This window comes from Nerophis ophidion, linkage group LG02 (genome assembly GCF_033978795.1).
Source record: "Nerophis ophidion isolate RoL-2023_Sa linkage group LG02, RoL_Noph_v1.0, whole genome shotgun sequence".
NCBI lineage: Eukaryota > Metazoa > Chordata > Actinopteri > Syngnathiformes > Syngnathidae > Nerophis > Nerophis ophidion.
This window is the reverse complement of record NC_084612.1, coordinates 1,556,429-1,581,737: the sequence shown is the minus strand read 5'-3', so window position 1 is coordinate 1,581,737 and position 25,309 is coordinate 1,556,429. Positions and strand designations below refer to the sequence as shown.

At 42.2% G+C, this 25,309-nt stretch overlaps 1 protein-coding gene across 6 annotated transcripts in view; it reads left to right on the top strand.

Moving 5' to 3' along the window:
• The window catches only part of kifc3 (kinesin family member C3), a 32,835-nt gene that overhangs the window by 6,173 nt on the left and 1,353 nt on the right, over positions 1-25,309 (top strand). For 3 of the 6 annotated variants that reach the window (XM_061875679.1, XM_061875662.1, XM_061875663.1), the window contains exons 2-21: positions 7,993-8,113; positions 10,217-10,362; positions 10,718-10,753; positions 13,659-13,779; positions 13,921-13,964; positions 14,119-14,184; positions 14,262-14,372; positions 14,446-14,655; positions 14,795-14,947; positions 16,514-16,661; positions 16,741-16,871; positions 18,440-18,551; positions 18,625-18,806; positions 18,881-18,985; positions 19,066-19,196; positions 19,278-19,401; positions 19,484-19,613; positions 19,691-19,920; positions 19,998-20,150; positions 20,230-20,359. In XM_061875679.1, coding sequence (XP_061731663.1) covers positions 8,032-8,113; positions 10,217-10,362; positions 10,718-10,753; positions 13,659-13,779; positions 13,921-13,964; positions 14,119-14,184; positions 14,262-14,372; positions 14,446-14,655; positions 14,795-14,947; positions 16,514-16,661; positions 16,741-16,871; positions 18,440-18,551; positions 18,625-18,806; positions 18,881-18,985; positions 19,066-19,196; positions 19,278-19,401; positions 19,484-19,613; positions 19,691-19,920; positions 19,998-20,150; positions 20,230-20,359 — 2,545 coding nt within the window. In that variant the 5' untranslated portion in view covers positions 7,993-8,031. Of the gene's footprint in view, positions 1-564; positions 709-7,475; positions 7,631-7,992; positions 8,114-10,216; positions 10,363-10,717; positions 10,754-13,658; positions 13,780-13,920; positions 13,965-14,118; positions 14,185-14,261; positions 14,373-14,445; positions 14,656-14,794; positions 14,948-16,513; positions 16,662-16,740; positions 16,872-18,439; positions 18,552-18,624; positions 18,807-18,880; positions 18,986-19,065; positions 19,197-19,277; positions 19,402-19,483; positions 19,614-19,690; positions 19,921-19,997; positions 20,151-20,229; positions 20,360-25,309 lie in introns of those variants that run through there. The other 3 variants (XM_061875687.1, XM_061875673.1, XM_061875664.1) reach the window with 3 other exon arrangements.

Sequence of the window (25,309 nt, the reverse complement as noted above, 5' to 3'; positions counted from 1 at the left end):
GTGTTCACTTGGAGGTGTGATGTCATCAGTAATGTCAATATTTCTGGTCAGAGGTCCCGTGGTCGGCCTGCCGACTCGTTACGTGAGCACACTTGGTCAGATTAAAAATGTTATGTAATCCCACTTTCATACATGATGTCACGGAAAGTGGAGCGCTTTGTCGGTCAACTGCTTTTTAACCCACCGCATGCGCAGAAACAAAAAGCGACACTCTCTAGTACACACTTCTGTTGTGGTGTACAACCGTGCAGCATCATAGTAATATTTCCTTTTGTGGTCAAATGCTCTGTGAGGCTCACAGGGGGTGTGGTTTGATTGTGCGGCATGCAACACTAAATTTCCTCCTGTGGGATTATAATTGCTATAGAAAATCTATAATTGTCTACCGTATCATAAACAATTAGGAGGATGCCCGGTGGCTGTCAGACAACTCCATTCCAACTTTCATAGTGGTCATTGTGGTGATGTTGGGGGAGGGGCCATACCCCCTGCTTCATTGGATGCTGAAATATTTATCTGTATGGGTGGGGGCTGGATAAGAGGCGGAACTAAAGGTGTAATGCTGTAGCTGCTGTTGCTGGGGAAACGAAGCATATGTGTGTGTGTGTTAAGGGGGTCGGTGGGTGGCGTTGACACACATCTTGCTGCTGTGTCACTATGAGGCTATATTGAGGAGGATGAGGATGGAGGGATGATGGCTCAACCGAGGTAAGAAGAATGGAACAAAGATGGAGGCAGCACACACACACACACACACACGCACACACACACACACACACACACAAGGTCAGATGTGTCTGGTCAGGATTGGGCGTGTTAGCTTTGATCAAATCATGCATACATGATGATGACCATGCTTTTTTTTTATACCTTTGCTTTTGTCCTTGCACATGCAAATGAGTTTATTGAATAGTGGACTCATCATACATACTGGGTGTGTATATATGTACTAAAAAAAAAAATCTAATTTGTGCCTTGAAATGCTTCTGGATATTGAGAAAAAAACTAACCACATCTTGCTCATAGAGAAAATTTTGTGTTACCATTTTTTTCCTTTACAACTGTTGCTAACGCTGTCAGCATGTTGATAGAACGAGCCAGCCGGATAATGCTGTTAGCATGTCGATAAAATAGGCTAGACGGCTATCGCTGTTACCGTGTTGCTTGCCTGGGCCAGCTAATGAGAGTCATAGTTGTGCTCAGGCTTAAAGGTTTTTGTGTAACAAGGGAAAATGTGGCAGGAGGACATCAATATGGCCTTTTTTTAAAAAAAAAAAAGACATGACTCTTAAAAGTCAGGCGTTTGAACACGTCATCCAGAGTTACGCAGTACTAAAAGAAATGACCATATTGGCGAGTTATCATAGAAGGTTTTCTGGAAAATAGTCAACAGAGTTGGTGAGAAATAAAGTGCTAAATATTTTGAGACTAATTTAAAGCAAGGTGAAGCTGACAGATGACGTCATTCAGCGCTGTCATAATTCACAAATGATGTGTCCAGAAGTACAAAGTGTTCCTCGCCAAGGTAAGGACAGCTGAAAGACAAGTATGTACTGATTAGATCAAAGTGACTCTTGCTGGACCGGGTGGGTGAGTCTGTGAAGAAAACTGTAGATTAGTGCCAGCCACAGAGTTCCACTTCCAGTAAGGTGACTGAAAATAGGATACTGCTCTAGGGCTGCTATTATGAAATGTGGGCTAGTCGGGCCTTTCCATTTTGAAGATGGACTCAAAATCAACTACCCTGCTGGCAGTGTGGTAGTACTTCATTTGGTGATGATACCAATTAAATTTCAGAGTGTCTGAACAAGATGACTGCAGAAGAAGACATTCTCTCCAATACGATACCGATATAGGAGCTTGAGGATCGACCAATACTACGAATAGGGCTGGGTGGTATACCAATATTACAGTTGATATCGTTAAGAAAGTGATATACATTTGAGAAAATACCACAAATATCTTTTAATACGCCTTTATTACAAATCTGGTGCACGTCCGGAGTCGACATCGAGCCCCCCACCACATTCGCCCCTCGGGTACAGCCGACGTGCCCGCTCCGGCGACTGGCAGGGGCGGGCGGCGGCTCTGCTTTATTAACCAGAGGTAACACAAGCCGGTAAAAATATTCAACAGAATAGCCGTCAGAGCCGACAAACTCCTGCTGCTAACTGCTAAAGCTAACAAATGCATACATGCACGTACACACTGCTCCTAAACTTGCATATGACATATTAAAAGTTTTTTAATTTTAAGTAACTCATGCATTACTTTCCATAGTAATTACACTTATTAAAGGGTAATTCTATTAGTAATTTAATTACTCTTTGTTAAATTACGTAACGTTCCTTTTTCAAAGTATTTTTTTAGAACACTGGTAGTTACAGTAATGTGATGAGTTTAAACCACACACTTTTCCACTTTTTGTTTAAAATACCGATATGTATCATACACTAGGAAGGGGATTCATGTGCCCCCATTCGGCGTGTTTTACCTGACACATGAAACGTGACAAATTGGGGGCGTGCACTATCCATGTTATCCTCCAGACAACAGTAGAGTGTTGAATATCTTGAAATGTGTTTAGTGTCTAATCCAACTTTGACCACAGCGTCCGTTGCTATGAAGACTGGCACTTTCCATCGTTTTCAGCAGACTGCATTGCAAAATAATTGAACACCCCACCTTCCTGTCACGTGAGATCTACCAGGGAATGGGGGCATTTGAATCCCTTCCCTACTCTGTATCCCCATTCGGCCTAAAAATACTGGCATATCAGTCTCGGTGCATATCTAGGGGCGGTATGGCGTAGTGGGTAGAGCGGCCGTGCCAGAAACCTGAGGGTTGCAGGTCCGCTCCCCGCCTCTTGACATCCAAATCGCTGCCGTTGTGTCCTTGGGCAGGACACTTCACCCTTTCCCTCGGTGCCACTCACACTGATGAATGAATGATAGGTGCTGGTTGGAGGGGCTGTAGGCACAAGCTGCGGCTACAAATGTAGCTTACCACCACCAGGTGTGAATGAATGATGGGTTCCCACTTCTCTGTGAGCGCTCTGAGTATCTAATTATAGAAAAGCGCGATATAAAATCTAATCCATTATTATTATTATTATTATATCGCCCAGCCCAAAGCACTTGTATTTTTATGAAGAGTGTAATATTAGAAAAGACTGGATCAAGTGAAATTACTTTGAGAACAACGGTAGGCATGAAAAATACTTACAGCACCTCTTTATGTAAAGTTGGAATGAACTTTTGCTGTCTTAAATTTAGGTGGAGGAGCAATTGGTTTTTTTTGGTGACGCCGAGTGGCCACAATTTTTCAGTAAGTTGAGATCATGATGCAATAATGCGTACACGTCTGTTAGATACAATATGCTTCTGCTTTGGAGACTTTATAAGTAATATGCAACTATAATTATATGATAATTGGTCATATCGCGGAATGTGTCGTTTAAGACTGCAATATTGTTCAATTAAGGACACTTATTACATATCTTTAGCTGGTGTGCTTAGCTGTTGTGTATCTGCTAGCTCCTAAAGTAACTTCCGATCAATTTAAGTCATTTTGCAGGTCATAAAGGCTAAAAGTTATGCATGCATGTCTGCTGTCACCCTATATTCTGGGCAGCATTAAGACACAGCGCCACATATGATATCAGCCAATCAAATTTGCATTTCTGCTCAGAGCAGTTTTGCATCCAATTAAATTTGTCACGACATTTAGCAACTTTTCACACCCATCCATCCATTTTCTACCGCTTATTCCCTTTCGGGGTCGCGGGGGGCGCTGGCGCCTATCTCAGCTACAATCGGGCGGAAGGCAGGGTACACCCTGGACAAGTCGCCACCTCATCGCAGGGCCAACACAGATAGACAGACAACATTCACACTCACATTCACACACTAGGGCCAATTTAGTGTTGCCAATCAACCTATCCCCAGGTGATATGCAGTAAGACAGAGCACACAATTACTGATTTCAGCTTCTAGGTAATTATAGCCTACAGGTTATATTCTGGGCCCCTTTTCACTTTGTATTTTATATCTGTTCAATAGTTGCAGGCTTGTTGACAATAGAAAAAGTAAAAATAATTGGAAGAAAACCACATTTGAATTGACATACTGTGTATCTGCACGGATAAATGGGGTAACAAAATTAGAGAGGTTAGCTACTTTTAGACTTAAGCTGGTTAATTTTAAATAAAATAGTTGTCAACAGAGAACATCAGCCCTTATAATTTGAAATGTAAACAGGAAAAACTATTACATGTTCATTTAAATGGGTTATACTTGTATAGGGCTTTTCTACCTTCAAGGTACTCGAAGAAGCACTTTGGCACTATTTCCACATTCACCCATTCACACACACATTCACACACTGTTGGCGGGTGTTGGTATGCAAGGCCCTAACCACAACCCATCAGGAGCAAGGGTGAAGTGTCTTGTCAAGGACACAACGAATCTGACGAGGTTGGTAGAAGGTGGGGACTTTACGCCGTTACATGTTCATTTGAACAACTGCCATTTATTGTTTCCACTGTTGGCTTTAATGATTGTGTGGGGCGGCATAGCTCGGTTGGTAGAGTGGCCGTGCCAGCAACTTGAGGGTTGCAGGTTCGATTCCCGCTTGTGCCATCCTAGTTACTGCCGTTGTATCCTTGGGCAAGACACTTTACCCACCTGCTCCCAGTGCCACCCACACTGGTTTAAATGTAACTTAGATATTGGGTTTCACTATGTAAAGCGCTTTGAGCCACTTGAGAAAAAGCGCTATATAAATATAATTCACTTCACATTTAACATGGCTAAATCAGTTAGCAGTTACAGCTGTAGAAAATAACTCTTAGTGGGTGGAATGTATTAGTGTATGGTGGGATAATTTGTCTCCGTAGCGGTGAAAGATGTCCTGGAAAATTTTAGGCAACAAGTAGGAAACCTGAGTGCTAACCCTGAATTTCAAGCACTAATACATAGGGAAAATCTGCAGTTTTCAGAGAGACCATTATTTTTTTAGGGCTTTTTCTGGCAATGCTTCAAGCCTGCATGACATTACTGCACTGCATGGCGAGTCATTTTTAAGATGAAACAATACTAATTAAAATACAACATCCTCATCTGACCTACAGTACACAATATTCACAATGTGTGTGCTGTTTTTATACGGGACACACAGTCCACCTCTCTGAACAGTGCTGGGAGGCTTTGGGCCAAATCCATCCCAGGAATGACACTATACCGGTCCACTAGTTCAGTTCAAAACTTGGAGGACAAACATTTTTGCAGCAACTTCCTAAAACATGGGGGCGCCACTGTTGTGTACCGCTGCAAACACATTGGCAGACCCTTGCTTTAGGGCTGAGCGATATTGGCTTTTATTAATATGTCGATATTTTTATGCCATATCGCGATATATGATATATATCTCGATATTTTGCCTTAGCCTTGAATGAACACCTAATGCATATAATCACAGCAGTATGATGATTCTTTGTGTCTACATTAAAACATTCTTCTTCATGCTCATTTTGAACTTTCATGCAGAGAGGGAAATCAAAAACTATTTCAAGCACTCTTCATTCTCTCGCGGGTGACTTTTTAAATGAAAGAACAAATTAGTAGTGCTGCCACCTTTTTGTAGCAACACTTCTGCTGCATACTTTGCATATTGCTATTGTCTGCTGAATATCTTCCCGCTTAAAGCCAAACCACCACCAGATGATGGACCCCCTACGGTTTTTTGGGGGTGCATTAATTGTTTTTCCTCCATTTGGGATCAGTTTCGCACCTTCTCTCTCTTGTAATGTCACTCGCACTACTCCACTTGCACCACCTGCCTCAGCTAATGTTTGCCATGCTGCTACCTCTCTGCTCTGCGAGGGCATATGACGCTAAACGCGCGACAGTAAGTGTCGTATGCAAGAAGGTGGGCTTGTTTTATGTCTCTGTGAGAAAGAGACGAGAAGGAGTGAGAAACGCCTGTAGTTCAATGCCCGCAGCTAAAAGCAATTGCGTGAGAACGTATACTCGAATATCACGATATAGTCATTTTCTATATCGCACAGAGGCAAACCTGCGATATATCATTTATATCGATATATCGCCCAGCTCTACTTTGCATTGACATTTTAACCTTGCTAGCAAACATAGAACACTGGGATCCAAACTTGTGATTTACATGATTAAGGCATTCCTCAAGGCACCCTTTTAAATCCTCTTCTATTTGATTTTTTTTTGTAGTTTGATTTACGTGTCTAAGTCTAAGCAACTAAGGTGTTACTGTAGCTTGTTTACATCAGATGCAGTCAGTTGTCATTTGTTCAACTTTCTTCAGTGTATGAGGAGCATGATTCTAGACTTGCTCCAAATGGAAAGGGTCTTCAGATATAACTTGTGTTATGAGTATAAACTAGAAGGGACTTGTCCGGTGTAGTGTGTTGTAGGACAGCAAATAACGACCGTTTTCTTAGTCGACTAATCATGCACTATCTTAATGGATTGTCGACTAATGGGATTATAAAATGACTCAAATTTAATCATCCGGTTTTCAAGTAATTTTCAGTATTTTTAGGTGTGTGCCACCCTGCAACAAAGATGACTACTTTTACAGAAATACTTATAAAACTTGCTGCTTATTGGATTGTGACAAAATATAGGTGTTATCAAACTTTTCCATTTAAAAGCAAGGAAGTGAAGTGCAGTCAAAATAGCAGCAATAAAAACAACAACACACTTTCTAGCTGTGTTGTGTGATGATGGTGTGTTTAGAAAGATGTACACAGGTATATAGAAACAGTTAAGCTGGCGGACTTCGACTAAAATGATAATTAAATCTATTTTTTACTCAACTCCGTCTGGTCGTTTTTAGCCTAGCCAACTCCTGTTCGGTCCATCATGCCTCTGCTTTAAATGCTCCCGCATCACAGACGTTCTGCTATAAAAAGCGATGTCTTTGCAAACTGAGCAAGTTATGTGTATCTGACTTTTTTAGACTGACATTTACCATACTTTACATGTTTTTGCTCACAGTGATGTTTACGGTGGCCGCAGCCGTTCTGCTTTTTTTGGTCAGGTTCTCTACTGGTCACCAAGCGTGCATGTTCGTTTTTGTCTAGAAAAAAAACGAGTGATGACATCACCGACTATTATCGACAAATGAATTTGTCTGCAACAAATGTTATTGTCGATAATAGTCAACAATGTGAACTAATTGTTGGACCCCTAGCGTGTACCCTCCCTGTAGCCTTAGGTGAGCTGGGGTAAGCGTCAGCTCGCCCATGACCCCAATGAGTACAAACTCTGTAGAAGATGTATGGATTCAATAAGAACACAAAAGTTGGTGAATAACAACACAAATCTTCCAGAATTCAACTTCCTTCAACTGTGTATATGCAGAGCAGCGTTGTCCACCCTAGTTTGATGCTCCACTGTCAGATCATGTGACACACGTGACATGCCGGGCCATCTGCCGGACGCCAAGATGATAAGATTACTTTCGTTGAGTCCTTCCTGACAGTGTGCATGTCGGCATGCTAGGCTGGGTCGGAATGCTCATAAACAAGAGCTGGTCGGACCACGAGCGCCGGGTGTGCACATCAGACCGCACAGCCCACCGCACACGAGCGCAGGTGAGCATAGAGGGTGATGGATTTACAGGCAGTTGGGAATAGTGGCGCATAGATAATGGTGGAATGGGTTGGAGAGCTGTGAGTGATGGATATATTTGTTGTAAGGGGCTCTAAGCCGTTCTTTGACTTGTCTCCCGAAGTCAACAGAAAAACTTTCACTTGTCATATTTAAGGCCCAGCAATTGCTAAAATGTCTGTCTGATAACATATTCCTTCTGGGTCCTGCAGGTGGCACTAATGCACATTAAACACTGCTTCTGCTGTGTCTGGTTGTCATTAGAAAGTTCCTAGTTTTAGACTTTTTTTTAAATTCCAGAATGGAATGACTACTACCAACCAACAAGTCTGTGTTTCCTTTGCAGCCGGTCCGGAAGTCATTCCAGCTGCTCAGTCCCACGGTCATGTTTGGACCAAGAAAGACGTGGGACCTCGGCCACACCCCCTGTCTACAGGAGCTCTGGAAGAACGACCTCTCTTTTGACGGTGAGTGTGTGTGTGCATGCGTGTATCGGTCATGAATGGTCTGAGGCAGCAGTGAGACAAACAAGTGGTCAAATGGTGAACATTTATGCTAAATAATAGTAAATATGATCATATTTCTTGTGTGCGTAGTGTTGCATTTAAAATCATCTTTTTATACTCTTGAAGTTGCTTTTAAGCCTGAGGGTGTCATAAAAAATCCTCTCCCAAAAAGGAGTTTTGAGGCAAAATAAATATTCCTTAACAGTGAAAATAAAATGCATTAAGGCAATAACATTTGTGACACTGCAGCACTGTGTGTATGTGTATTTGCTCAGTCGACCATACTGAAGCTGTGTTGACATGTGAGCCAGTCGGTGTAGTTAGTGATGAGCACAGAAAGCTCATTTAAATGACATACAATGGAAGTTCGATGTATGAACTTGTTTCTTGAACAGGGTTTGTTTATAGGCTCAGACTCTTTAAATCCAACACGGAACGGCACAGGAGGTCCTTCATACCGACAGCCATCAGACTGTATAATGCATATGTTCCTTGACTGCACTTAAATGTAGAATATATTTATACTATTCATATATTATGTATTATATATATAATATATGTTATATATTATTTATTATTATTATTGTCTATTGTGAGCGAACTGTGGTGCTTAATTTCCCCCAGGGATCAATAGAAATGTTTGTATCGTGAAGCAAATTTATGCTTAAGAAATAATGTAAACAATGTAAATATAAATAAGCCTCCACAAACATCCCTATTTTAGGTAAGGTTTGGACACTTTGGACGCAATATAAAGTGCTATGTTGAATCAACTATATCGTTATTAACAAGCTAATACAACAACGAGAAGGTGTACTTTGCTATATGCGCTGCTCTGCCAACATGCGCGCACATACAGAAATTCTTTTGGTGTCCTCAAATGATCAGAAATCACGAAAATCCCTAACTTTACCAACCATATTGCTACAATTATAAATAGAGATGTCCGATAATGGCTTTTTTGCCGATATCCAATATTCCGATATTGTCCAACTCTTAATTTCCGATACCGATATCAGCCGATAAACCGATATATGCAGCAATGGAATTAACACATTATTATGCCTAATTTTGTTGTGATGCCCCGCTGGATGCATTAAACTAGTGCTTCTCAACCTTTTTTCAGTGACGTACCCCCTGTGAACATTTTTTAAATTCAAGTACCTCTTAATCAGAGCAAAGCATTTTTGGTTGAAAAAAAGAGAAAAAGAAGTAAAATACAGCACTATGTCATCAGTTTTTGATTTATTAAATTGTATAACAGTGCAAAATATTGCTAATTTGTAGTGGTCTTTCTTGAACTATTTGGAAAAAAAGATATACAATGAACTAAAAACTTGTTGAAGAATAAACAAGTGATTCAATTATAAATTAAGATTTCTACACATAGAAGTAATCATCAACTTAAAGTGCCCTCTGGTGATTGCAATCCATCTGGATTCATGAACTTAATTCCAAACATTTCTTCCCAAAAAAATAAATCTTTAACATAAATATTTATGGAACATGTCCACAAAAAATCTAGCTGTCAACACTGAATATTGCATTGTTGCATTTATTTTCACAGTTTATGAAGTTACATTCATATTTTGTTGAAATATTATTCAATAAATATATTTATAAAGGATTTTTTTAATTGTTGCTATTTTTAGAATATTTCTGAAAAATCTCACGTACCCCTTTGCATACCTTCAAGTACCTCCAGGGGTAAGCGTACCCCCATTTGAGAACCACTGTTTTAGAGCACCAAAAAACTAGGCAATGCTTTTGAAGAGTAATTAAAAAATTCATAGCTGTCTTGAGATGATTTGACATCTACAAGTGTGCACGTCATAAGCTGTGACCTGCTTTCAGCTGAAAACAATTCCCCTTCTTGCTGCTTTAGGAAGCTTATTAGAGTGAGCCAATTAGTTTAGAGATTAAGGCCACACTTTTTTTTTCCGCACACCAACGTTGTGTTTGTGCTGTTGTGGAACAAAACCAAGCATCACACAGTCAAAGGTGTAGATGCGCGTCAGTGTGTGGCCAATAAGTGATTGAAAGCCAATCCACTTGTGCCTGCAGCGAGTTCGCTTGACTTCCTGATGAGTGATGGTGAGGAGGACGCCTCCTTTATGTCTCTGCCAAGCCCCACCTTCTCTCGCCGCTCCCTTCTGACTGCAGAGCTGAACGAATCAAGTGCACCCAAGCAGCAGCAGCTGCTCATCCAGGTGAGACGCTGCTATACTCCGCCACTCACAGTGACGTCACAAACCTTTAATGTCCTCTTTCTTCGAGCGTGCTTACTGGATTCACGTTCTCAGCCTGTACATATTTACTATCGCATCTGATTATTCAGGGATTTCATTGATCCTGAAAGTGCTGGAATGTTTACACACCACTGGCAGTCCTGGTCCGTCATAGCCTTAGACTGTCTGTCCTCGTTCGGCATGACCCTGGACTTCCACGATCCTGAACTAAAAAGTTGACCCAGTGAGACTACAGTGTCACTATTTGTGGCCTCTTTATTTTCTGTTTTTTCTCTTCTTCTTTTTTTCTCGCACTGCCACACTGTTCCATCTCCAGAGGGTCACATGGTCCTGCTGGTGGACATCCACCAACGTAACAAGCTTCTTCTTTTTCTTTGGCCATTTAGTTTTTAAAGGGGAACTGTGCTTGTTTTGGAATGTTGCCTATCATTCACAGTAGAAAATGGATGGATAGATGGATGTTTATTATTGTCTGTTTGTTAGTTCCTTTTGTTAAGTCATAATATCCGACAAGTACAAGGTCGCTAACAATGCAGCTAATTGGAAAGCCCTCATAAAAACCTCTAAAAAAAAACATCCATACACGTCAACAATACTCAATGTTCACGTAATAACCTGTATATTCACCAAGTATCTGTGATATTGTTATTACAAGCGCTTAACGCCGAGGAACTACTTTTAGCGGTGCCGTGATCACTCAGCGGTAACTAGCCTATGTTGTACATTGATATACTGAGCCGGTGAGCTGCTGCATCGCCTCTGATTTGGCAATGCAGCAAAAGGTTGTGGCCATAAACCGAGAGGTTAGTCAACTTTGAGATTAAATTTATACCCAGAGATGTCAAGAGAGACACAAATACGCTTGTTTCTTTTTTTTGTTTGGTTTTTAACATGTGTGAGGATTATGACTAATCCTTCTAAACAGGTGGATAAATACATACCATTAGTCTGCTTCCCAATGAGAGCAGACATTGTACAGTAGGTTATTGTTTTATGTTCGTAGTTTGTATTTCTTGTTAAGCACTGAGCAATAGTTACTGGATCTGTTTAGCTTCTAAAGCTCTTAGCTCATCTTCCTTATATTCAGGCTCAAAAACATACTGTTCTGAATCATCATTTGTCCCAAAGTAGAAAATTAGTCGTTGGTTCTCATTAAGTCTGCCATGATTAGTTGTTGATGAAAATAGCGAATGTTGAGTAAATCTGTTAAATGTTTATGCCGCCATATTCTTAAAATGGGCAAAATACGTAAATATTGCATGTTATTATTAGGAAATAAACACCATAATAGAATAATAATAAAAGAAGAAATTGCACTAAGATACATTTAGGCAAAAATAGGTACTGCATCTTATTTAGTTCTGTGAAGGCAGCTGGGACAAAACTACATCTGTACTGTTTTGTTTTGCCTCTTGGGACTACAAACTAGGGCTGGGCGATATGGCCTTTTTTTAATATCTCGGTATTTTTAGGCCATATCGCGATATACGATATATATCTCGGTATTTTGCCTCAGCCTTGAATTAACACTTGATACATATAATCACAGCAGTATGGTGATGCTATCTGTCTATATTAAGATATTTTTGACCATACTGCATTAATATATGCTACTTTTAAACTTTCATACCGAGAAGGAAATCACAACTAAGTCAATTGACTAAAACTGTATTTATTAAACAGTTGTTAGCAGGTGACTTTTCAAATGATGCTACATATTAGCAGTAATGCTACTTTTGGTAGCAACGCTTGTGCCCCACACTTGACAAATTAAAGTTGTCTGTCTATTCGACATATTCCCGCTTGAAGCCGAACCACCGCCAGAAGGTGACACCGTGCTGTTTTTCTTTGGAATTCATTCTTCCTTCATTTGTTACCAGATTCGCACCTTCTTTCTTTCGTATTACCACCCGCAACACTCGGCTAGCATCACAGCTAACGTTAGCCACACTGCTACCTCTCTGCTCTGTGAGGGCGTATATGTATGTGATGTATGACGTGAAAGTATGTGACGTATGTAAGTTTGTGCGCTTGCTGTCTGTGAGAAGGAGACACAAGAAGGAGTGGGAAGAGCCTGTAGTTTAATGCCCGCAGCTAAAAGCAACTGCGTGAGAACATATACTCGAATATTACGATATAGTCATTTTCTATATCGCACAGAGACAAGCCCGCGATATATCGCCCAGCCCTACTACAAACCTCCGTCCAGACGGGAGAAGCTGAAAATGGCTGTTTGTCAGAATAATACGTTTCATTGGCCAATTATGTGAGTCTGTCTGCGGTTATGAAAACGTGGAAATAATGCCTTACTTTTTTTGTTGAGCTTAGTTATTATTGATTAGGCATACTAGCGCTGTGTCAAAAAGGATCAACTCTGGCAACACCACAAACTTCTCGTAGACATGCTCTTTTCTCACTCTTTTGCTCCTCATCTTTTTCACCATCACAATTTCTACAATTTGCACACACATTTTGCAGACCATTAATCTTAATTTTTTTTCGATTGTATTTTCACAATCGTGAGAAGCCACAATCAAAATCAAAATTTGGTTAGTTGTCCGGTCCTAACCCTTAGTAATTATAAATGTGCGCGTTACAACATGACATTTATACGTACAGCATGTATATAAAACATTCGGGAAGGCTTTTGATGTTTTTTAGAGCGCTATATATAGTAGGCGGAATAGAGTGAATCACTTTACTTCGATTGAGAACTGATTTTTGCTGGTGTTTAAGAGTTAGAATGCATAAACAGAAAAACATATATGTTCTTCTCTCACATATGGACTGTGAATGATGGGCTAGATTAAAAAAAATTGCAGATCCCCTTCGCTTGTGCTTGTTTTCCTGCAGACTTGTAGCTAACCTCTACTGATTTTTGGTTCGTTAAACTGCTATGCTATCGTTGAGGTCAATAGTTGGCAAGAACCAGCAGAGGGTGCTATTTTGTGAGGCCCAATCACTTTTTAAACACATTCGAAAGCAAATGTTTTGTTTGTGCATTTTGTAAATACAGTATGAGTACTGCAAATAACCCTGCTGTTATTTGTTGACACATTTTTCTACATTAATCATGGCTCAATTGATATTTGATTTCATTTATACTACTACTATTTATATATTACTTTTTGTTGCCTAAAAATGGTAGTAAAAAAGTTGAGTAGTGTCTATTGTGCTTTTGCTAACGTCCTAACAGCTACTACATAAGTCTTTCGCTTATCCATGATGGTTTTCACTTCCTGCTTGTGTGTGTTCAGTCTCTTCAGGACAAAGTGTGTGATCTCCGGGCCCGTCTCGACTCTGAAGCGCTGCACCACGCGGCGCTCGGGCGGCCAAACGGTCTGGCGGCGGCGCAGCAGGCAGGCGTGGCGCTAAGCGGTGAGTTCAGCTCGCAACTGAAAAAACATGCGCCCGTGTTCTAGAACTTTGTTAAACTAATCCCAAAAGAAACACAACAGCAGTGTTGTAATGCGTGTGTTGGTCTGTGTGTGTGTGTGTGTGTGTGCGTGTGTGTGTCAGGTGGCGTGGACAAAGAGCAGCTGATCCCTCGGCTGCACTCCCAGGTACGTCAGCCCCCCAGATCATTAGAATACCATCAGCTGACTGAAATGACATTCTCCATAACAATGCACTTGATGAAAAGCGCACACACCAACAGGATCTGCAGTAGATGAAGTGTGTGTGACATGCTGAGTTGTTTTTTTGTTGTGTTTGCAGGTTGAAGATCTGGAGAAGAAACTTCTTGACCAAACACAGGAGCTGGCGAGACTTCGCTCGGAACTGGTGAGTTGGGAGCAGAGACTTTGTGACCTCATTCCAGTGGAACATGAGCTCCGAGTTAACCTGGTTTCCACCTGCAGGGGGCGACAGACCTGGAGAAACAGCTGGAGATCCTGGAAGCGGAAAACAGGCATCTGAAGCGGGAGCTGACCTCTTGCAGAAGCGTAGAGGCAGCATGCAGCTGCAGCCAGGTACCTTTCACACGGCCGAGGCAAAAGATGGAGCTGTACAGGACAACTGACTGATCGTTGGCGTGTGCCGCAGGATGTAGAGGCGCTGCGGAGGGAAGTGTCTCGCCAGGAGAACCAGGCCCGTCAGAGAGAGCGCCACCTTGCTGAGCTGGAGAGACAGCTGATGGAAAAAAGTGCCAAGGTGGACACGTTACAGCAGCAATTGGAATGGTCTAAAAAGACACAAGGGGAGGGATCAGGCCAGAAAGCTGGAGACCAGTTGCAGATTGAGGAGGCAGTGCAGGTAGAACACTTGGTGTCATACACTAAACACTAGGGGGTGCTATTGTTCAAATGGCAAAAAGCATGTATGCCACAACGCTCTGAACTTACATAATGTCTGACTTGTGTCTGACTCGTGTGGTCCTTGGTGCGACACCCAGGCAGAGGAGGCGGAGACTGACGAGTCCTCGACGGCGATGCAGCTGAAGAACGTGTTGCTGCAGGAGCAGCTGTGTGTGCAGCGCCACCTGCTGCGAGAACTTGAGGCGCAGCTGCACGAGTCGCAAAGGACCTGTGCTCAACTGAGGACGCAGGTAACATATTCTGGTGTGTGTATGCTAGCCCATTATGTCTCGAGTGTTTTACATTGTCTTAAAGAGTATCTGAATACACTGCCTCAGTCATTGGATCACTTATAAAACTTGGTTGTAGTGAATATGTATGAATTTATATATATAAAAAAAAAAGGATCACATTATTTCTGAAGCAGGGAATAAAAGAGCGCATCCATCTCCAGGCAAGAATCTAAACACTGTCATTTCTGCAGCTCCTCTCCAAACTCGGCCTTCTGGCGGCACACAAATACAAGTTTGAGAGCATGTCCAAGGTTGGCTTCGCCCCTACCCCTGTGACATCACTGAGGCTTAGAAAAGAGTCGTTCCACTGCTGCCTAAACAAATCAAATGAGTAATTTTACACTGTTGAAAGAAGTGGGCAGCCTTGAAACGGTCTACCGCCCCAGTGCATGGACTACCTATGACATCATCAGTGGTCAAATGCCAACGTTAAAGGGGAACTGCACTTTGTTTGGAATTTTCTTTATCATTCACAATTCCTGTGTGGGACAAGAACACATGGATTTCTTTTTTCAATGCATTCTAAATTGTAAATAAACACTAGCAAAAATCAGCTCACACTTACGCCTATAAAGCGTTCTAAAAAAATATCTAAAAGCCTCCAACATTTTTAATACACACTGTATGTATGTAATGTAGTAACAAGCACATTCACAATAACATGTAATATTTACCTATTTTGCTCATTTTAAGCTCATAGCGGCATATTCATTTTACAGACGCATCTATAAATATAATAAAACAACCACTTACTGTACAATGTCTGCTCTCACTAGGATGCCGACTGATGGGATGTTCATATTTTCTCTTTTAGATGAATATTCATTTCTAATCCTAAGGGGCCAAAAATGAGCGTCTTTTTGTGTCTTTCTCGCCATCTTCGGGTCTAAGTAGATTGTTAAAGTTGACCAACTTTTGGTTAATGACCGCAACCTTCTACTATCCAGGTGAGAGCCATGATTTATAATCTCAAGTTATATTTTATCAACTCATAGGCAGCAGCTCACCAGCTCAATATGTCAATATAGGAGCATAAGCTAGATAACTCTTTGTGATCATGGCACAACTAAAAAAAGTTTCTGCGTTAGCGCTTATAATAACAATATCGCTAATACTTTGTTAAAATTTAGGTCACGAGATGTAAATAGAGTATGGTTGGCGCTTTTTGGATAAGGTGTTTATAGGTGAAATAGAGTACTCCTAATAGCTGCATTGTTACCCACCTCATATTTGCCATATTTTACGACTTAGAATGCATAAAAACAAAAAACTTGTGTTTTTTTGTTAAAAATGGATTGTGGATGTGAACTCTCCAAAAAGTGCAGTTCACATTTAAAGTTGTTGTTGTTTTTTTGCTGGTGATTTTAGCGTAGCTTAGTTAGCAAAAGTGTTTGATGTTGCCATGACTGATAAAAGTAGTTTAACACTTAGTCAAACATTGACCCGCAGTGTGTTTAAGCACCGTCTACACAAGAGTGTCGTCAATTGTAGCAGAAGGTGAGCAACGTCATGTGATTTGCACAGATTGCGGTCTACGATGGCGAAATGGAGCGTGCTCAGAAGCATATGGATGCGGAGCTTGTGCATTTGAAGGAGGAGAAGGACCGAGTGATTGAGGAGGCCTTCGTTAGGGCCGAGAGCGAGATGAAGGCAGTCCACGACAACCTGGCAGGTCAAAAAACACACATGTCCACTCCACCAGCTCAGAGACCACAGCAGCATGAGATTTTATTTGGTTATTTGTCCCTCAGGAGTGCGCATGAAGCTGGTGGGTCTTCATCCGGCACTGAGGACGCTGACGTGCGACTACAACACGCTGAAGAAGCAAGTCCACCATTTCCCTGTTATGCTGGACAAGGCCATCGCTGACGCAAAGCATGAGGTAGGATCGCCGTTCTGTTTGACTTAGAGGTCGGCAAAAAAGTATTTAGTCAGCCACCGATTGTGCAAGTTCTCCCACTTAAAATGATGACAGAGGTCTGTAATTTTCATCATAGGTACACTTCAACTGTGAGAGACAGAATGTGAAAAAGAATTTTAAAGAATTTATATGTAAATGATGGTGGAAAATAAGTATTTGGTCAACCATTCAAAGCTCTCACTGATGGAAGGAGGTTTTGGCTCCAAATCTCACGATACATGGCCCCATTCATTCTTTCCTTAACACGGATCCATCGTCCTGTCTCCTTAGCAGAAAAACAGCCCCAAAGTATGATGTTTCCACCCCCATGCTTCACAGTAGGTGTGGTGTTCTTGGGATGCAACTCAGTATTCTTCTTCCTCCAAACATGACAAGTTGAGTTTATACCAAAAAGTTCTATTTTGGTTTCATCTGACCACATGACATTCTCCCAATCCTCTGCTGTATCATCCATGTATCCATTTTGGTATAAACTCAAAAAAAAAAAAAAATCGGTCTTAGCCTGGGCCCTGGAGAGGGGGTGCAGACTGAGGCCAAGGGAAAAACAACAACTCATAGCCATAGTACACATCCCTCTTCCATGTGTGTAAGAGGGAAACCTCAAACATCAAAGAACACAGAGGACATTAAAGACATTAAAGCAGCAGATACAACCAGACACTTCTACATACAGCTATGAATAAAAAGTAAAAGAAACATATCCACTGTGGTGGCCTCTGCGGTGTTCCACGCCATCGTCTGCTGGGGAGGAGGGAGCATGGCCAGAGACAGAGGCAGACCCAACAAAGCAACCAAGACAGCCGACTCCACTCTCGGCCAGTGACCAGTCCGCATGGATGAGCGAGGATACGTCCAAGGTGACTGAGGTGTCCGACACCTGCTCACCCAGTCGAGACACCGCGAAGCCTCTCCGTCCCAGCGCTCAGTGCTAGCTCCGCAGCTCTGTCCCCTCATCCGCACCTCCTCCAGTCCCTCCAAACTCCGCAGCCCTTTCCCCTCATCCGCATCTCCTCCAGTCCCTCCAAAATGACTCTGGTGTGGCAGAGACCCAGCAGCTGGTCTCCATGGCCAAAAGGCTCCCGGGAGGCAGATCCAGAAGTCCACAAAAAAAGCACCACAGAGGTCACGAAAGTGCCACCCCTTGTCACACAGTCCCAAAGGGTCCCGGACCAAAATGCAAAAAAATATAATAACACATGAAAACAAGAGGGAAACACAAAAGGATGACACAAGAGCACAGAGCTCCTCCCAACAGCAGCCACTACAGCAGCGCCATCTTGGAAAAAAAAAAAACTACTATTCACTTCATTATTTTTTTAATACTAAATACTGGTAGCATATGTGTATGTATTGTATCTGCTAATGTATTTCTTTTGTAGTTGTAAATAAAAATAATAAGGCCAATACTGATTTAAAAAAAGGCCGATGCCGATATATGTCAAAATGCCAAATATAAATGTAATATAAAATATAATCAGTCAATCTTTACCTTTTGGTGACCTCACTGTGACCACTGGGTGCTGTGTCAGATCTGTCAGGTCATCAGCGAGGTGAGCAGCACCAACCAGAACCTTCTCGACAAATACAAGCGGGAGATGAACCTGAGGAAGAAGTGCCACAACGAGCTGGTCCGACTCAAAGGTCTGGATGGCTTCACCTTTGATTCGTCTCATTTAGGTCTCGTATGACTCCCCTGTCCTTCGCCTCCTCGCAGGTAACATCCGAGTTTTGTGCCGCGTTCGACCCATCAGTCAGCAGGAAACGGACTCGGCCGACGTCAGAACCATGTTGACCTTTGACCCAGACGACGACGCCATCCTCTACCTCACCAACAAGGGCAAAGTTATGACCTTTGACCTGGACAAAGTCTTCCGGCCTCAAGCCACGCAGGAAGAGGTGTGGCCAAGGTCCCAGGACGGAGAGAGTACATTTCACACAGACCCCATGTCACAGCTGATGTTTGTTTGCAGGTGTTTCAGGAAGTTCAGTCTCTGGTCACCTCCTGTATCGACGGATATAACGTTTGTATCTTTGCATACGGACAGACGGGATCGGGAAAAACCTACACCATGGAGGTGAGGCACATCACATGACCGTGAGCCACATAATCTCCATTGCCCATCTTTGACTCCGCCCCCTCCGTCTCTGCCATCAGGGCGTTCCCGAAGACCCCGGCCTCAACCCGCGAGCGCTCCGCCTCCTTTTTTCCGAAGTGATGGACAAAAGTCCGGATTGGGAATACAAGATCAGTGTTAGCATGGTGGAGATTTATAACGAAACTCTTAGGTGAGCAAAAGGCGTGTAGGAGGCGTGGCCTTGATGTTTGGGTTGTGGGCGGAGTCACATTCTGCTATTCTTGTTTCTCAGGGATCTTCTGGGTCACAACATCTCCGACAAACTGGACATCAAGATGAATCCTGACGGCAGCGGACAGCTTTATGTCCCTGGACTGACACAAGTCCAGGTCCAAAGTCCTGAGGACATCAACAAGGTAAGATCACTTCCTTTCCTGACCCTTTCAGTGTAAAAGCCTTTTTGTCTTCCTACATTTGATCATTTTATTTGTGCGTCAGGTTCTGGAGTTAGGTCAAGTTAGCCGAGCGACGGCGTGCACCCACCTGAACGATCACAGTTCTCGTTCTCACGCGCTGCTTATCGTCTATGTGTCGGGGCTCAACGCCACCACAGGAAGTTGCACGCAAGGTCACATGATGCTACAGGCGCTGGCTTTTGGACTTTGACCAATTGACCGTTGACATAGGGTGTGCGTGGATTTGCAGGGAAGTTGAACCTGGTTGACCTGGCTGGCTCGGAGCGCATCAGGAAGTCCGGTGCTGAGGGCGGGCGCTTGCGAGAGGCCCAGTGCATCAACAAGTCTTTGGCGGCGCTCGGCGACGTCATCAACGCGCTGCGCTCCAAACACGCTCATGTCCCGTTCAGGAACTCCCGGCTGACATACCTTCTTCAGGACAGTCTGGGAGGGGACAGCAAGACTCTGATGATGGTGCAGGTCAGCCGCCAACACTCACGCATGACCGTATCACGCCTGCCACCTCGCCCCTTTAACTTCTGTCGCGATGCCTTCAGGTGTCTCCTGTTCTCGGAAACCTCAGCGAGTCACTTTGCTCGCTCAAGTTCGCTCAGCGTGTTCGCAACGTGGAGCTGAACTCCACAAGCGCCGCCTCCAGGAGACTTGACAACTCGTCTACTTCGTCCTCGCCGACCCACGACAGCGTGGAGGTAAGAACAAATTCTATTTGGACGCTGGTCCTTTTGCGTTGTTTTGGACAAGAAACGTCATAATTTGAACTCTGTGCAGCTGGACTCGCCACCCGACACCCCGATGCCCGTACCTATCTCTCGCGCCAGCAGCGCTGGCTCCTCCCTTTCTTCGGCCTCAAGAACTTCCGGCAGCTCGCGTCGCAGATCACAGTCGCAGCTTTCCGCTGGTACACACACACACACACACACACACACACACACACAGCTTTCCACTCTATCAGGAATCCCAGGAATTCAGCTATTCTTCTAGCCCAGTGATTCTCAAGCTGTAGTGGTACACAGGCTCCATCTAGTGGTACCACTGTAGAATCACTTAAATACCGGGATGTTCTGATACCATGCCAATACGGCACCTTTTGGAGGTATAGGTATCGGAGAGTACTTGTAACTATAGCTCCCATACCATACTAATATGTATTTTGTAAGAAACTTTGGGTGTACAACCTAAATATAGCACACTCAAGCCAATAAGTCTGTTAGTTGCTGCACAGTAATGTCTTTGTCTTTTTTCTGTAAATTGAAGACCAAAGCAAACATTGCTACACAGCCTAACTACATTTTAGAGTGGCGTAGCAGTAGCTTTGGATCTCTTTGAAGCAGTAACAGTAATTCCAGTAGTTTAGAATAAAGTATAATAGAATATAGTTTTATTGTCATTATTGCAGTGAACAGGTTCAAAGAACAACGAAATTGGAGCAGATCCCCTAAGGTGCATACACAATAATTTGGTAATATAAATGGTAAAAATAAGATAGAAAAGAAGATATATATATATATATATTTATAGATATATATATCCACACACGTGCATTTATGCATATATATATACATATTCACATACAACACTATTGCACATTATATTCCGAAAAAATTAAAAGACATGACACATGACATGATGGAAACATTGTGCCCACTCAGTGCCTGGTTAATGTTATTATGGCTCTTGGGGAAAAAATGTTTTTTATTCTATTTGTGCCCACTTTTAGCACCATATAGCGTCTACCCGAGGGTAGCAGAGAGATGTAGGAGTTATAAGTTACAAAGGGAGAAATTGAACTGCAAATCCTCCCTGGGATCCAGCAGGGTAAGAAAAATCGACCAAAAAAACGAAGAATTCCATGATGAACGGTTGGTTTACGTAAGGCAAAATCCATGAGAATTAGTTGATTTACGTAAGGTGACTCAAACTTTGGCTAAAGTTATGGCCAATCAGAGGCAAGACAGTGCGGGTCATGACGCTTTACATCCAGGAAGCCAAATCTGAACACATTACCTGAAGCAGTGGTGGAAACCACATGAGGCAAAGGTCTCGTTTGAAAAACAATATTTCTTCCAGGGTGCATCAATTGATTGTATTCCGACATGTGATTTTTTTTTTTTTTCCCGAAAGTGAAAACCAGCGGTGGTACACAACTAAGATGGCTGTTGTACAGCAAGCAGCGTGCACTCTTTATACAAGGGGCCTATATCTTCCTGCAAAAAGCAGACATGAGAAATAAAAATCCCACTATGCAATGGAATAGAACCCTATACTTATCCAAAAAAAAAAAAAAAGTCAGGTGATAAAGAGTTATTCGTCAGTGGAGTTACCAGCAGGGATGATGTTCGAAACCGGTTCTTCCGATTGTTCAGTAAGAGAAGAACGAATTCCTTGGATTCGAATCCCTTTTTGAGAACCGGTTCCCATTATTGAAGCCACTATACCGTATTTTCGCGACCATTGGGCGAACCGTATTAAAATGCGCCGTGTCAGTTATGGGTTCTATTTCTGTATTTAACGCATAAATAAGGTGCAGCGTATTTTTTGCCGCAGGCACGGTTAAACATACGCTATCTTAAAACATATGCTAGCATGCATGGACGCCGTTTTAAAAAGGCAGCAGGAGCAAATCTGAGTTGGGTTGTACTTTATTGAAGTATTTATCAATGTACTGACAATATTTTGTGATCAATCCTCATCCACAAATCCATCAAAGTCCTCATCTTCTGTATCCAAAATGAACAGCTGGGCAAGTTCTCCACCAAACACACCTGATTTCCTCTCCTCATTTTCAAAGTCAGTCTCGTTGTCCATTAGCATAGCAAGCTAGCACAACAGTAAAAGCCGACTTCTCTTGCCCCGTTGTGTGTATTCATAACCCTCTTCTCTGGTGTGCTTCACCGTGATGTCGAAAGTGAGCGTCCATGTTGGTGATGTGTTTGTCTGCAATTTTTTAAATTACAACGCACATAGCAGCACTATATTCTCACTGGGGGCGTGCCTTTAGCGTCCTCTCTCACCTGAAACCTTCACCCTATAACGGCTGAGTGCTGTCCTCAGTCTCGTCCGCTTTTCCTCCATTTAAACAGCGTGCCGGCCCAATCATATAACATCTATGGCTTTTGGAACTCAGTGCACACACATTGATACTTTTATTAGTAGATTGATTGATACTTTTATTAGTAGATTGCACAGTTCAGTACATATTCCGTACAATTGACCACTAAATAGTAACACCCGAATAAGTTTTTCAACTTGTTTAAGTCGGGGTCCACAACAACCTATCTGGATTTGATAAGAGATTAGATAATGGGTTCGAACTTGATAATTTCTTAACGAACATCATCCGTAGTTACCAGACATATCGAACTATTGTGGGTTCCAGACATTCTACACGACAAAACCGATGGAAACTTGGAAAAGCATGGAGGTCCACAACTTCTTTGTGTGCGGCTGCGTCAAGGAAATTGGTATCAATAACTAATATGCATAGTTTTTGTTCAAATAAGGTTGCATTTCATGATTTAACCTCGCGTCTACTGCCATATTTGTTGCGGTTGCACGCGTCATTTACGAGTATGTGTTTTCCCTGACTTTATCAAAATATAACTATAGATGTCAACATTGTGTATATCCTGAAATTTTATTTTGGGATTGTTGCCTTTGGTAAAAGCTTAACTCTTTTAGGTTTTTCTCATATTTGATTTGTTTTATTTAGACTTGCCAAGTTTGTGCTTTACGGCACACTTGTAGCAGATGTGTTTAAAAAATACAAATAATATTGAGATAATACTTAAATGGGAAACACTGAACGTTAAAAGTATATATAAAATAAAAAAATTACTAACTGATCACTGCAAATTCGTGACTTCTTCAACTCTGCTACATTGTACTTTTTGTTGTCATCTTTCACAAAATCTTGCGCTCTTCCGCCATTGTTGATTACCTCTCGAGGAACTCTGAAGAAAATGTATCTTTTTCATGATTTAAACAGTTCGTACAGCCCAAAAAAACACAATTACAGACCGTTTTTCTTCAAGAAAGGCGGAATGAAGAGTACTCATTGAGAAAAGACGCTGGCTAGGCCACGACGCAATTTGTTAGTTCAGGTGGTGTCTCTCTAAGGGTAAGGACGCGTCGCCCAGGACAGGCAGACAGAGAAGGGGTCAATAGGTGTGGGGGTTAAGTAGGCCGGCTTCGTCGCATGTTACGATATATATCTCCATATTTTTTCTGTGAAGTAAAAACAAAACTAGTTTTAGTTACCGGAGATACTAAGTATGTCTTTGTTTTGACTAGGTCAAATTAATGACTTACTATAAATAAGTGTTTGCAATAAGCGTTTGAAAAAAGAGTTAAAAGTGGGGCAACATGCTGACATGTGCTCAACTCATCATGCTTAATTTATTACAGTATTTGAGAAGCCTGTAGTTGATTTTTATTATATAAATCTTATATTTTTATCAACATGTGATAGAAGGGACCCTGCCATTCAAAACTAAGCTAGTACATTACTAATGATTAATGTAACTATAGCTGAAAAAAATAATACAGTATCAATAGGTGAGATTATTAATCCCTGAACACCATGGAGTTCAGGTAGGCTTTATGATGCAGGTACATTATTATATCAACTATCAGAGACAGACGCTCTTCATTTAACATATTGTCCTTTTTTGCTGCTTCAACACAGAAAAAGGTCAAGTAAAATAACTTTGTTATAGTAGGTCAAATAATTGTTGTCTTTCCCTCAGACGGACAGGGCTTTGCTGTCCGTAACACATACACGCATGCACACACACCGCAAAATGAGCTAACATTAAGCTAAAAGCTAATTAGCCTTCACCTCAAAGATTGCGAGCGGGCTGTGCTGCCACTTATTTTTCTAGAACGTCAACGGGCTCAGAGTGATGTTACCAGTAGCTGACTGGGAAGTGTTAATTATAATTTGGGGAGAGTCCACTGGATTATGCTCACCTGCTAAACAACATTCTGCTCACTCCACTTTCTGTCCTTTCTGCCTGTGCCATGAGCATTGACTCCATGCGCTCTGAATACACACTGCTAATTGGCTGTTACCGCTCTACGTGTAACCAATCAGATGGTTCTGTGGGTGGGACAATGCTGGGATGCTGCATAGACTTACTGACAGAGGCAGAACTAAGCTGAGAAGCTTGTTAAGACTTTAGTTTAGGCTGTGGCTCTTGGTTGTTAATGCGGCCTCCTTAACAAAAAAGCACTGCGGGAAACCATGCTTTTATGTACAACAGCAAACATGGCATCCTAAACGCCAAGTTATATCATGAAATGCAACCTTACCCGAGCCAAAAAGATGCCTTTTTATCCCGGAGAGTCTTGATACCAGTTTCCTTGACCCAGCCACACACAAAGAAGTTGTAGACCTCCATGCTTTTCCAAGTATTGTCGTGTGGAATGTCTGGAGCACAATCGTTCAATATGCCTGGGATGCTACCGGTTGTATCATTGATGTCACTCAACAAATATTTTTTCAATGAAGTATAGGGGACCCCGACTTAAGCAAGTTGAAAAACTTATTCGGGTGTTACCATTTAGTGGTTAATTTTACGGACTATGTACTGTACTGTGGTTTAGCTCGGTTGGTAGAGTGGCCGTGCCAGCAACTTGAGGGTTGCAGGTTCGATTCCCGCTTCTGCCAAACTAGTCACTGCCGTTGTGTCCTTGGGCAAGACACTTAACCCACCTGCTTCCAGTGCCACCCACACTGGTTTGAATGTAACTTAGATATTGGGTTTCACTATGTAAAGCGCTTGGAGTCACTTGAGAAAAAGCGCTATATAAATATAATTCACTTCACAATCTACTAATAAAAGTTTCA